We start from the raw sequence: 13,701 nt of genomic DNA, 5'->3' as shown, positions 1-13,701 counted from the left end.
GTTATTCTGTGAAACCTGTAGGACACAATGCAGCTCCTAGCACCTCCGCAGGCCCCCCACCATTTTGCAGGCCAGCGAATTCTGTCCTTGAACCGCTATTTCTAAGGGTGCAGTTCCACAGCAATTAAAACCCTCTAACTTGGGGCTGGTGTCATGTTCCCCATCTGTTTTGCTCCATAATAAACTAATTCAGGAAACTAGTACTTAAAAACTCAACAGCTTTCCACCTAGCTACTGAAGTGAGTTAGTTCAGTTTGTGATGAGACAAATGGCACAGGAAGTAAAATGAAGGAGGTGGCATCGCACAGGGGAAGGGGGAGGTGGAGCTGCCCCTTCCAAGGGCTGCTGCCAGCTTAATTTTCAGCCAGATCAGTTCCTCGGTATTGACTCATTGTGGACTGGAAAACAGCAGTGCCAGCAAAAGGGAACTGGCCGGAAACGAGCAGTTAGAGTAGGGTAGAACTAATTTTCTTCCAGTCTAAGTCCAACACAAACCAGTTTAACACTGATTGAATTATGCCTAGGGTATGTACGCTCTCTTCCAGTCCTTAATAGGAGAGCACACTGACTTTTTCCATCTTTGGATCTTTTTAACCAGAAAGAATTTGTTGCTGTGTACTGTTCTATATTACTAATGTAGATGTTTTGGTACCTTGTGGGTGTAGAGGATTTGATGACTGTTGTGTTGGCGATCTTAAATCGTAATAAAATTTATTTTTCTTTTTCAGCTACACTTTTGAATATTCCAGGCTTCATTGAGCGATTGTGCAAGCTGGCAACACGGAAGGTGTCTGAAACAACAGGTACTTCCAGCTTCCTTCAGGAGTTGGAAGAATGGTACACCTGGCTGGACAACGCACTAGTACTCGATGCACTGATGAGAGTGGCAAATGAAGAGGCAGAGCAGAGCAGTACAGGTATCCGGCTTGCATTCCTCTAGCTGCCATTAGCTGATGCGTGTTTAACTTTCTCCAGTGTTTGCCATGTGTTGCTTTTCCTTTCAGCTGGTATCGATTCCCCTTTTTTTTGCATGAAAGACTGATGTGTCAGCGTTTAGGTCTGGCTCCTGTTTTGTTCTCATGTAGCACTGATTTTTTTTTCCAAGAAATGAAGTTAGCAAAAGGAAATGTCCTAAGGCAAACTGTGCCCTTTGCACACCTAGATAACACTGTAATGCTGTACATCCTCAGCACTAATATCCCTCGGAGTGACAAAAATACACGTCTGAGGTAAGTGACTTTACCAGCATTTTGCTCCAAAACTTAGGCTGATGGCTTCAGGTCCAAATACTTCATGCCAAGCAAGCGATCCCTTCTTTAAAAAGGAAAGGTACTTCCAGCAAAATTAAATAAGTTAATTGGAAAAAAAATACTTGTTCCAGGTGAGCATATGGAAGTGTCAATACAACCATAGGAAAATGTACCTGGTTTGTTTCTTCACCCTTCAATATTACAAAAATGCAGTGTGTGTCTTGTAGAACTCGAAGTACTCTGTAACAGAATGAGAATTATCCCAAAACTTTGGTATCTAAATCTTTGCTTCTATGCTTCTTTGGAAAACTTTCTTCCTTGTCCAGCTTCATTAGTTTTGTAGCAATTAATTATTAAAACTTCTGAAAATTCACAAAAAACGAAGTATGTGAATGCTCTAACAGCATCTCACACATACCTCTATACACACCAAGTTGGTGGAAACTGGAGAACGCTTGGTATTTTGAAACAGAATTCACAAGGCAATTTTGCCAAGGTGGAACGTGCCCCGTCACAGCTCTTGACCCACATCAGTTAGCAAGCACACCTAGGTGTACTTTCTCAGAATACTGTCTGTCTCCAGTGGTTTGTGGCTTAGGGACTTCTGAGTCAGAAGTGGTGCCTGTGCTTTTTAGCCTTTGATGGTTTCCTTCCTTTGTGTCTTTGCCTAGTTACTGTTTCTTCACATGTGTTCAAAAAGCATTCACGCTATCCTGTGGCAGGGCAGTTCATCACTTATTTATGTATTGTGTAAAGAGCTAACTCCTTTCTGAACTGCAACCTACAAATTTCACTATGTCCTTATTTACTTTCTTTGCGTCACTCATGATTTCTGTCATGTTTTCCACTTGCAGTCATGGCGTGTGTCCTAGTTTCAGCTGGGATAGTGTTAATTTTCTTCCTAGTAGCTGGTATAGTGCTGTGTTTTGCATTTAGTATGAGAATAATGATAACACACTGATGTTTAGTTGTTGCGAAGTAGTACTTACACTAGTCAAGGACTTTTCGGCTTCTTGTGCCCTGCCAGCAAGAAGCTGGGAGGGGGCACAGCCAGGAGAGCTGACCCAGCCTGGCCAAAGGGCTATTCCATACCATATGACATCATGCCCAGTATATAAACTGGAGGAGTTGACCGGGATGGGGGGGACCGCTGCTCGGGGATGGGCTGGGCATCAGTCGGCAAGTGGTGAGCAATTGCATCGCGCATCACTTGCTTTGTATATTATTATTACTACTGCTACTACTATTTTACTTTATTTCAATTATTAAACTGTTCTTATCTCAACCCTTGAGTTTTCTCACTTTTACTCTTCCGATTCTCTCCCCCATCCCACTTGGGGCGGGGGAGTGAGTGAGCGTCTGGGTGGTGCTTAGTTGCTGGCTGGGGTTAAACCACGACAGCGTGTGACATCCTATTTCTGCCCTTAGCAGTATAATTCTAGAAGGGGCTATGAAAATTGTTTAACTATGGCCTAAGTATACTGGTACTGAGGTATGAAATGAGAGTAGACTAATAGATGTTTCTGATAGTCTCACCCCTACTTTTATTACCTTTTCTGTCCTTTCTGGTGCAGTAGTCTATTAATTCGTATAGGTGATCTTACTTATTTTAGGTAGATGATGCAATTTAGCTTATTATGGAAAAATTAAATAATTAATAATTATAATAATTAAATAATAATTAATAATTAATTTTTTAAAATCTAATTTTACCTCCTCTAAAGTTCAGCTATATTTTTTTCTCTTCTGTAGCATTTAATTTAAATTGGTTATTTGTTGTATGTCACTATTTTTGGTTGAGAAGAAGATTCAAGCTGGTCTTACATCTGCAGTGTTTCAGTGTACAGTAATAACTGTAACAAATCCTTTCCTGTTGAAGCTGCCTCAGGCTCACATCTTTGCCATCTTGTTCAGAGTCTTCGGATGAAAGTGGATTGGCCAACACCTCAACACGAACACAGCTCCCACAGTCCATGAAGATCATGCACGAAATTATGTATAAACTGGAGGTGTTGTATGTTCTCTGCGTGCTGCTCATGGGGAGACAAAGGAATCAGGTGAGCACTTGTAAATGGTCACGCATGCAGAAGCTGATGTCTCTTTAAACCTAAGTGCTCATTAATTAGGTCATGGACACAGAAACATGAAGGGCAAAGCTCAAGGCATAAAGCTGGGCAAATCCCATCATTGCAGTGATGCACAAACAAACAGGCAGTGTTTCGTTGCTGAGAACCAGACTGAGCCATTGGGCAGGGCTTGTCACAAGCTGTGCTGACCAGTGTCAGGGTGGTGGTCCATGTCTGCAGAGCTGCTGTTCTGGTGCAAGACGGATGCAGGAGGATGCCTCCTGGATGAGGCGTCCTGTCTCTGTGTGTGAGGAAGCATTTAGATGTACCTGGATGCTGCGGGAGCTGCAGCCAGGCTTTCTTCCCCCTCCTGGTGCACTGGTGACCTGCTTGGACAGAGCCCCTTCAGGCCTTCCGCTGCTTTGGCTGCTTTCACTTTTGGAAATCCTGTGGGATAAATGGGTGATTTTTGCAGTAGGTTCCCATGTCTTGGCTGAGTGTGTTGTTAAACTCTCAGCTGCGAGGATACACTTCAGTGCTCTCTGCACTAGGTGCTGCCTAGAAATCCCACTCATCTGTTCCTTTTGCATTTCTTGCTTTTGAAACGAAAAATAATTTGTTCCCTGCCTCACATAGGCTTATGGAGAACCAGTCACTGCAGCTTGGCTGTAGTTTGATTTAAACAGGTCAAAAGCATATTGTGAAGGGGAAAGAAAAGCAATCTGCTGGTACAGTTTTGACAAGTTTCCAACATTGGCAGTCTGCTCAGCTCAGCAGAGCAGCTTGGAATAGCAGGGGCAGTCGGCTGCCCTAGACACTGGGAGGATCAAATTGGTTTGAGTTGTTGAAGGGCTGTTGTGTTAGGCAAGAGTAGCTGTGTTGGGGGGCTGTTGCTTAAGCACATTTATCTTGAGTATTTTGTTCTTTGCTAGTAACCTCCCACTGTACAGAAGTCACAAATACTCGCCACAGGCAGTCTCTTAAATCTCTTAATCTGAATTTAAAATAGAAGTGTATTTGTAGTACAGTCCTGAACATAACTAACCTGTCCATTCTGAACCTACAAATGGATAGTCAGCATTAAAAAGAAAAAGATTCTGTGTAATAGTAACCAGAGGACACTAGCAATTCTTGCAGAAACCACAACTGCTGCCATAAGAAACTCATAATCCTGTTGCCATTCCTTTTAGAAGTACTTTTTCTATTGGGCATAAAATAAAATTTAAAAAAAGCCCAAGACATAACTGGAACTACCAGAACATGGATCTGTTAGGAGGATGGTTTGTTTTTTGGTTTGTTTTTTTGTTTGTTTTTTTGTTTGTTTTTTTTTTTTTACTTCTATCAAGTCAGATCATTCATTCCTGCCTGATTTCACCACAAGAATGCAGTTTTATAGATACTGCATGAAACTACCTGCAGCTTGCACTCATCCTGCTGCTGCCTGTTCAGAGAGCTGGAGGTGCTGGCTTCCATACCTGCCTCGGTCACTTCTAGTGTGCTACTGTCAAATGTGACAAGGTAGAAAGTATGCTGCTGAAATAGCTAGCTTTGAAGCTGACTGTTTTTTTTTTTTTCTTAATTTCCTGGGAGAACAACTCTTTATTCGTCCTCTGCTACTTTTGCCCCCATGCAAACAGGGAAACTGTCTAAGGGTAAAGCTGACGTGCAGTTCACTTCTCCAGGGCTGATTCAGGACTGGGATTGAATTCTTGAAAGATTTGAGTTACTTCATTCCCAAACACTTTTTGTGCACAGCCAGCTCTTTTTGTAAAATCCACTGCCTTTGAAACACATATATCCTTCATTCCTTTAATCTACATAAAGTTTTCAAAGATTTGTGTGGCAGATGCGAATCCATTCCCCTTCCTGAGAGGCAGATTAACAACTAGAGCTGAGCTGTTCTATGTGGAAGGCTCCAATGAGCAGGGAACGGCAGTGTCTGCAGTAGCACTCTCACTGGCAAGCATTTCAGCTGCTTGATGATATCTCTTTATCCATGAGGGAATAAAAGCACAGGATCTGTGATATCAGTCTTCCAGTCTGAGCAGCCAAAGGTCTTACTGGTTTTATATAGGAATAATTTTGCATAGAATTTTTAAAGGGCATCACAAATCTGCTTCAGTCCACTATGATAATCAACAGCATGGTCCAGCATTTGCTTGAAGCATGATGCAGCTTCCTAACAAACTCAACCTGTTGCTGAATGTTTACTCTAAATCCTTGGTTTAAACTTGACTGCTGGCTAACTTGCATGAATTGACAACTGTGCTAGCAGCAGCTTGGCTCCTACCTGCTGCCATGCTGGGGATGATCGCACTGTTGGGATAAGTGGTGTTTCACTGCAGATCTGTGCCTTTGCTTCCTTCTCATTATGGTCGCACCCTAAATTACTCTCCTTATATATTTTTTCTAGGCTGTCTTGCATGTCTGTATTGTGGTGAAAGGCAGTCAGCTGATTTCCTTGCTCCTGCTATGGGGAGCCAAACTGCACGCAGCAGAAGTTCATAACGGTTTTAGTAGTGAGAAAGCAATAGAGCAATTCATGTGAAGCTGGACAGCAACAGGAAAAAGTCAAAGGAGTTTGACGAATGAATATAGAGCAGGGATTGTTTTGGCATCCCCAGGCTGAGTGGTTATAATGAGTTTGGGGTCTGGGGGAGAGCGTGATCCAAAGGCAATGACTGTGAGTCAGGAGCTTTGTTGTGCAGCCGTCTGTCAGGTGAGAACTTAGAGTTAAGCAAACTAAAAGTAAACTGAACGCATTTCAAATTAGGGATGAGTCATTTGGAATAAGCAGGTTATGCTCCTAGTGGAAAGGAGCAAATTCACAAGTTAAAACGAGGAGCATGGAGAGCTCCTCCTTTAGTGAGGGGCCAAGGCTCTCGCAGGCGGCTCGCACGCTTGGTTTCATCCTGTTGTGCTTGTGCCATGCTGGCCACTGAGGGACGGGGACTACAGGGAGCGCTTTGTTCGGAGAGATTCCTCAGAGCTGTGTTTGTTGGAGGCTTCTGACTAGACCAGCGTGTCCAAGAGCGTTTTAAAGTAAGGGAGCATGAAGGACTCCAGGCTTCCAATCTGTCAGGGTAGCATGGGTGAGGTGGGAAGGAGCTGCATGCTTCCTCAGGTGTGATACTTGGAGATGCCCAGCAGTGGGAATGTGATTTCCATAGAGATGGGAAAGTTGGTGGCTACAGCCAAGAGGAATGCAAAAGGCCATCAGCTATGCTGTGAACAAGAATAAGAATGAAAACCTGTAAAATAGCATCAGCCTCAAATATTTTTGATTCTTTTAGGTATTTGAGGAAATAGAACAAAATGGAGTGATCTGCTTGAAACACTCCTAGTTACAATTCTTCGTCTCAGGGATGACCTAGGTTATTGTTTAGGTGACTTGATTTTAAGGAACTTTTTACAGCATGTTGGGCTTCCCAGTCATGCATGGTTTTCATTTGCACCACTTCTCAAGAGATACTGCTTGTCATAGGCCTACAGCTGATGAAAGTCCCACTGTGTATTTCTCTTATTTCTCATCTTCCAAATTGCTTACATCAAAAATATCATAGCTTGGACTGAAGGTATTAAACAGCTGTTCACACCAAAATTATTAGCTTTTTCACATGAGTAACTCTCTAGGCTGTTTCAAACATGTCATGATGTACCATGTCCTAGCTTGGCAGGCAGACTGATAAATAAACCTGAGTAATTTGGCATTTTCTTCTCTTCTGAGCATTCTCTAAAGAAGTTCAACTTCCCCTTAACCTGAAGGAGCAGCGTTTGAACTGCAGTGTGCTTGTGTTACTGCTGAACTCTGCTTTGCTCAGAACTCCTGCCTAGGTCACCTGAACAAAAACGATATTGATAGTTTGTGCTGTCTTCAGAGGACTACCTCAGCTTCAGCTGTGCGCACCAGAAAGGCAAAGGACACTCAGTGGATGACTGGCAGCAGAATATTCGCAGCTTAGTTTTGTGATACATAGAAGTTAGGTATAGGTGTGTTTTCAGTGTGCTGTAAGTGATCTCCTGATGTCCCAAGCTGCTGCCAGAGGCACAGTGGTTAATTGAAGCATTGGCTAACAGCTTTCTCCCAAAATGTCTGTTTTCTATCCATGTCCACCAAATGAAAACTACTCCAGTGAAACACCATGGTTAGTGGGCACGTTAACACAATCACGTGCTGTTTGATAAAAGAATTCACTCTTCTGTTGTCAGAGGATGACGTAATTGTGCCCATCTGTTTACCAGACTATGTTATATCTGTATTTGAGGCTGCAGCAAATGCGTATGTACTTCTCTCGTTTTCCAGGTTCATAAAATGATAGCAGAGTTCAAACTGATTCCTGGCCTCAATAACTTGTTTGACAAACTGATCTGGAGAAAGCATTCGGCATCAGCCCTTGTTCTGCATGGACACAATCAAAATTGTGATTGTAGCCCAGTGAGTAACTTCTAAAATTCTGTATTGGATTTTTATCCTATCATATATAATTCTGAGGAGTTGTATTGAGTAACGGGGTGCTTGTATGATAAATGAATTAAGATGTGGTAGCATTCAGTTTTTTGTGAATTACTGTTTTCACTTAAGTCTCTCTCTTTGGCTCATGCTAGCAATTTAGCAGAGGGCAATTTAGCCTTTCCCCTCTCTCCTAGTTTGGGAACTGGGAAAAGGGTAAATTCTGTGGTCCCTAGAGGCCACAGGTGGAAATAATAGCTATCGGGTCTAGCAAGGAGAGGCACGGAACACAAAATGGATCACAGTCAGGGTTTTGGGGGGGGAGGGTTGGGTTTTTGGTTGGTTTCTTTTTTTTTTTTTTTTTTTTTTTTCTTCCAAACCTAGATATTCTAAATCGATCAATACAGTGATGAGCTTTTTTGCCTTTGCAGTGAGAAGATGTTATTAACTGTTACATGCATAGGCTTGGAGGCAGTCTCCATTTCTTTCTATTTTGGGAAGCCTGCAGAGTGCAGCCTTCTCCATTTATGCAAGTCACTTGCTCTGCTGTCCAAATGGATTTGATTTGGATAGGTTTTCAATTCAGCTGTTTCATCTCAGCTTGGTAACTAATGATATCCAAAAATACTAATAGCAAAAATTTTTGACCTTTCTTGTCTCTTTTTAGGACATTACTTTAAAGATACAGTTCTTGAGGCTTCTTCAGAGCTTTAGTGATCACCATGAGTGAGTATGAAAAGCTGTGGTAGGTTGTGGCTCGGCGGTATTGTCTGTCTGGTTGCAGTTACAGTGGGCGTCCTAGGCACGGTTGCAGGCTCCATGTGAATGGAACGTTGTACTGTCCCTAAACTCGATTCATATGTTCATGTGCCTTTCAGCTCCTGCTATGAAAAGGCTAAGGATATGCTCTCCAGTGGGCATGTCTTAGTATGTCTGTTGATGATTAAAAATAGCCCATTCTGCTTCATGTTGAAACAAACTGAAACATTTATGTATGTGATGAGTTAACACTTTCTGGCTGAAGAAATAAGGAGGCAGCTTTCATGATGTTGTTTATCTGTCTTCTCCCTGAGAGTTGGTAGTGAGCCAGCGTGCTCACAAGAGCTCACGTACCCTGTGGGGACACATTCAGGTTTAACTCAGAGTGGAACAAGCGTGAAACAAAGGCTGTTGGAAGATCAGGGTGAAAGACAGCGTACCTCTGAAGAGGTTAATCAATACTCTTCTGCCTTTGTAAAAAGGCTGGGAAGACGTGATTGCTGTCTAAATGCCAGCAATGGAGAAGACCTGATTAAACTGGATGGGAAAATGTTAGGGGAACAATTATCTGTCACCTACCCATTGGGAACCGAGGTTGGAAATAGGAAGAAAGCTTCTGTTTGCCTTCAAAAGGCATACTTATGAAGCTTGAGTCGGCTGGAGTAATTGAGGGGTGATGCAGATTTTTTTTATATATTTTCTTAATGCTTTTACTCAAGAAGCACGCCTCCTTTGCTGGTACAGGGGTGCTTGTTGCTCTATTCTGACTTGCAGAATCACATCTTGCATTCTGTCAATGTCCTGTTACTCTAATTCAGTCCTGCAAGATGGTTTCCTATTCTTTACAAACGTCTGCATTTGAGGCATATCGCACTAAATATGTATTATATGCCTTCACTTCTTGCTTAGCTGGTCTTATCTACAGCTGGGGTGATATTTTTGTTTTATCTACTGTTAACATATGCATATTGAAAGTATCAGCCTTTGCGATTGGGAAGTATTAGCTTTAAGAATGGGGAGCTGCTGGAGGTATTGTAAACATAAGGGAAAGCCTTGACCTATCGTAAATCCTCCATGCAAGACATTGTTTGCCCAGGAATCACTCCAGGTTTTCCAATCAAATCTCTTTAGATAATGTTCCTACTTAAGTGGTTACTATAAAGATCTCGGGCTTCTTTAAGCAGAAAACAGCTTTCAGCTGTAGCATTTGAGCAAGTGGAATGTGTGGAATCTGGTTAGGGTTTTTAAACAAATAATTACATGAACTTTCTATGAAATCACAGATAAGCTGAGTTAGCTGAGGACAGGATGAGAGCAAGTACTTATATATTAACATTAACTTCAGTAAAGTTGTGTATAAACCAAACTTGCAAAACTGTTTATTGCATGGAGAGAGAGGCTGTATTTTCATTGCAGAAACCTGTTGATCCAGATCAAAAGAAGCTTCACGTGACAGCCTCAGTGGGCACTAATCTGGAAGATAGTGTTTCAAGCAAGATGGCATCCCCATCACCTTTCTGGTCTAATAACTTATCCTCTGTGTAGTTGCTATGTTTTGATGAATAGGTTGTCTTTGCACACCCTCACACTCACCACAGCATCCTATGCTTCCTTAGGCTTCCTGTAAATAAATCTTTGCTGTCTGATTCTGAGCATTTTGGAGTAGGAGGGCTCTAAGGGAGCACACTGACATTGGGCAGGGAGGTTGTCCAAGTGAACCTCTGGACTACATTTCTACTTTCTGCATTTAATTTATTTTACAGATAAATTGGTTTTCATTATGAAAAGTTCAGTATTTAAATAAAGCATTTAATGCAAATTCTGTGGGTTTATATCCATTCTTGTTTTCTACATTTCATGAGTTTTTAAATATTTCCAGACTAAACAATTTGCTCACAGTAATAAAATACCAGGATGATCGAGTACGTTTTTGCAGTTTCTGCTTTCTAATTGAGGTTTATTACTGATAAGGAATATAGTCACTGTAGGGCAGAAAAAGGCTGTAGGAAGCTGTGAAAAAATTTGCTATTTAAGTCTGCTGAAATTCAGCAAAACGTTGCTGAGATTTTCAAAAACGAGTGCCATCTGGAAGCAAATATTCACAAACCAAACCATAAGATCCTGAACTGGTCAGCAAAGAACCGGCATCTTGAAGCTGGTCAGTGTTGAAACTTGTATTTGGCAAATTTTGGAGGAGACTTATGAAACAGTGGCTGGTTGGCCTAGCTGGGGAGTGTGCTGTGGTGGAGGGGAACGGAGTGTAAATGGCTATGAAGAGCTGGAGAGGTGAAAGCTGATTGCCTAGTCCTGCAGCCTCATAGGCACGTGGCTTTACTCTTCATGGAATTACACGTTTGCCTGCCTCTTGAATTCATCATATTTTTCTCCCCTGCTCCCCAACTGTCTTGCTTTAGGAACAAGTATCTCCTTTTAAACAGCCAAGAACTTAATGAGCTGAGTGCAATCTCCCATAAAGCCAACATCCCTGAAGTTGATGCTGTTGTCAACACAGACAGGTGAGTAGGGATAGAGGGTTTAGGTCAGCAGCTTCTAGTGTTTTGCAAGCACTTACATTGGACGTTTGGCGTCACCTGTTTTGTTTGAGGTCCTTCTGTCCACCTCACTTGCTTTAATTTCAGTGACATCTTTCAGCAGGAAGTGTCTAGGTTTGTATGATGTTCATGGTCATTAGCACATCTAAAATGTGCTTGTGCTCAGAGTAGGGCACTTTAAAAAAAAAAAAAAAAAAGGCAACCTAAAATGGGGGTTTTGAGTTCATGGCCCAGACTTCGTTATGATGTGCTAGGTCTGCCTGTTTGTCTGGCCTTTCTCACTACAGGCATTGCAGGCAGACCTAGAAATTAAACTGGGATCCCTCTAATGCATGAATTGCTGCTACTAATAAACCTTAGTATCGAGATTCAGGAGCAGTCTGTGCACACATGATGTCCATTTGCAGTCTGCATAAACAGATCTAAGTGTCTGCTCAGTCTTTATTTTAAGAGCAGCTGATAAGTGGAATAAGCTAAATTAGATTAACATGTTAAACCACTTACAGAATCTCTAGTGTTATACTTGAGTATCTGTTAGATTGACTATTTTAATTTAATAAGCTCTTTAATACACGATTCTGATGTACAGGCTGTAGAAGGTGAAATATTGTTTGCAGAATTTAGTTGTGAGAATACTCCCAGAGTTATCAGCAGGGACTTGGTCTGCACAGAGCAGATATACCTCACTTCAAAAGGGAATTCTCTAAGAGGATTTCTAGATTATAATTATTATCATAAGACTGTGCCTTATTGGGAAAAAATGGTGTCTGTACGACTCCGATGCTTTCCTTCTAAGCACAGGTGCCTTTCTGGCTTTGTTCGAAAAGGAGTAAGTATTTAGGGGGAAAAATTCACCCTGTTAGGAGCACACTTAAAAGGAAGTGGATCAAGGGTGTAAACAGCTTTTTCCAACCTGCAAAGTTTCTCATCTCTCTCGAGCGTTAGTAAGAACAGACTGTCATGCTGCAAGAAAACCACTTCCCGCAAGCACTTTGTCAGCTGTCTATTGACTGCCCAGCAAAGGTGCCGATACAGTACATAGCCATTAACCTCGGTGCACCTGCTGAATATGCATGCTGGGGTGTTTTTTGGGTAGAAGAGTTCCACTTGAAGCATCTTATTCTACCTCTGCAGGATGGTTTGTATAGCCAGACAGGCCGCACTGCTCAGTTTCTGGCCTAAAATTGGTTTCTTTTCCACCCTTAGCATTTCATTTCCATGTTGGGTTTTTTTGATACATGAGGAGATCAAGGCATTGCTTCTGCACGAGCTTACTGTGGGTAGATACTCCACTGAAGATGCTATTTAATACAAGTAGTATTGCAGTTCTGCAGCCTCTATACTTGTACGTACAGAAGAAGGCTACTTCATATAGCATCTAGGTTTCCATACTCTGCCTCCGAAATGGAACTTAGAGCTTCCTTTGTTTGTTGAGCAAAAAAGGCATGCTTTTCTTTCATTCCTAAGCTCAGATGTGGGTTTGTTTGGTTTTTTTTTTTCTCTAATCTCTTAATTCTTACAAGCTGTGAATTGGTATTTCTGAAATCATTAAAATTTTGAGAGATAACTTTAGGATTTATCTGGAAGTCAGGTTGCAGGTATTGCAGACATGTACCAAAGGCAGTGAGGAGAACTCTTCCACTGGCAGAACTAGTAATGAAAGTTAATTAATATTTGTACTGTATATTTAATACTGGGATTTTGATCATTAAAAGCTCTGGAGAAGAGACTGGATTCAGTGTTCTACATGATACAGTGCTTGCCAGCCCTTCCACTCATGGTGTAATTTTTTTCACATGCTCTAGGAGTCTTGTCTGTGATGGGAAAAGAGGCTTGTTGACCAGACTGCTTCAGGTCATGAAGAAGGAACCAGCTGAATCCTCCTTCAGGTGGGTTCACTTTGCACTGTAACGTGCTGTTTTGAGTTGACTTGGAAGTTGGTTTGTTTTCATACAGCTTACAGCAGTTGAAAACACTTGAAAATCATAAGCTGGAAAAGATCCGGCTTTGTTGCACAGTGGCAGTGCAGGCAAGGGAGAATGCCAAAGCTTGCATTTAATGGTATTCCCAGTACAGTCAATGATTTTCTGCAGGATCAACAGGTCTGAATCCAGCTTCAGATTGGAATGAAACTGATTAGGAAATTTGTTTTAAATTATGGTTGTGATAAAATACTCCCCTTGTTCCAAAATTAAAACCTCATCTCTTCTACTTCTCAGGTTTTGGCAAGCAAGGGCAGTTGAAAGTTTTCTGCGAGGCACCACCTCCTATGCAGACCAGATGTTCCTGCTAAAGAGAGGACTCCTGGAGGTAATGGAGTATATGTCAAGCTTCCTCAGTAATGTATCTCCATAGCAATCAAGAAGGATTTATCTGTAATGAATTCAAAAGGGGGTAAAAATGTAGTGTTAAATATTCATTGTGAATAGGGCAATTTTTGAAAACTATTTGTGAATTCTGCTTGTGGCAACCAGGTGTGGAGTGGCCAGTTCTATAGCCTGCATCACTGGGAAGTTAATTTAACAGAAGACTCGCCTGAATTGGTGTCTTTAGTTCTGCCATCTAAGAACTAAACCTGCAGATAAATGTTTTAAATAGTGATTAAATCAGAGTCTATGCTGTAC

At 41.7% G+C, this 13,701-nt stretch overlaps 1 protein-coding gene across 5 annotated transcripts in view; it reads left to right on the top strand.

The window, feature by feature from the left end:
- The window catches only part of TRPC4AP (transient receptor potential cation channel subfamily C member 4 associated protein), a 38,505-nt gene that overhangs the window by 19,218 nt on the left and 5,586 nt on the right, over nucleotides 1–13,701 (top strand). For all 5 annotated transcript variants that reach the window (XM_082325742.1, XM_082325743.1, XM_082325745.1 and 2 more), the window contains 7 exons: nucleotides 729–917; nucleotides 3,165–3,307; nucleotides 7,620–7,751; nucleotides 8,434–8,492; nucleotides 10,940–11,041; nucleotides 12,883–12,966; nucleotides 13,297–13,387. In XM_082325742.1, coding sequence (XP_082181868.1) covers nucleotides 729–917; nucleotides 3,165–3,307; nucleotides 7,620–7,751; nucleotides 8,434–8,492; nucleotides 10,940–11,041; nucleotides 12,883–12,966; nucleotides 13,297–13,387 — 800 coding nt within the window. The remainder of the gene's footprint in view (nucleotides 1–728; nucleotides 918–3,164; nucleotides 3,308–7,619; nucleotides 7,752–8,433; nucleotides 8,493–10,939; nucleotides 11,042–12,882; nucleotides 12,967–13,296; nucleotides 13,388–13,701) is intronic.

The sequence above is a fragment of the Platalea leucorodia genome (assembly GCF_965183815.1).
Source record: "Platalea leucorodia genome assembly, chromosome: 13".
In the NCBI taxonomy this organism is placed as follows: domain Eukaryota; kingdom Metazoa; phylum Chordata; class Aves; order Pelecaniformes; family Threskiornithidae; genus Platalea; species Platalea leucorodia.
Note: the sequence above shows the minus strand (reverse complement) of the source record. Positions and strands in the feature narration are given on the sequence as shown.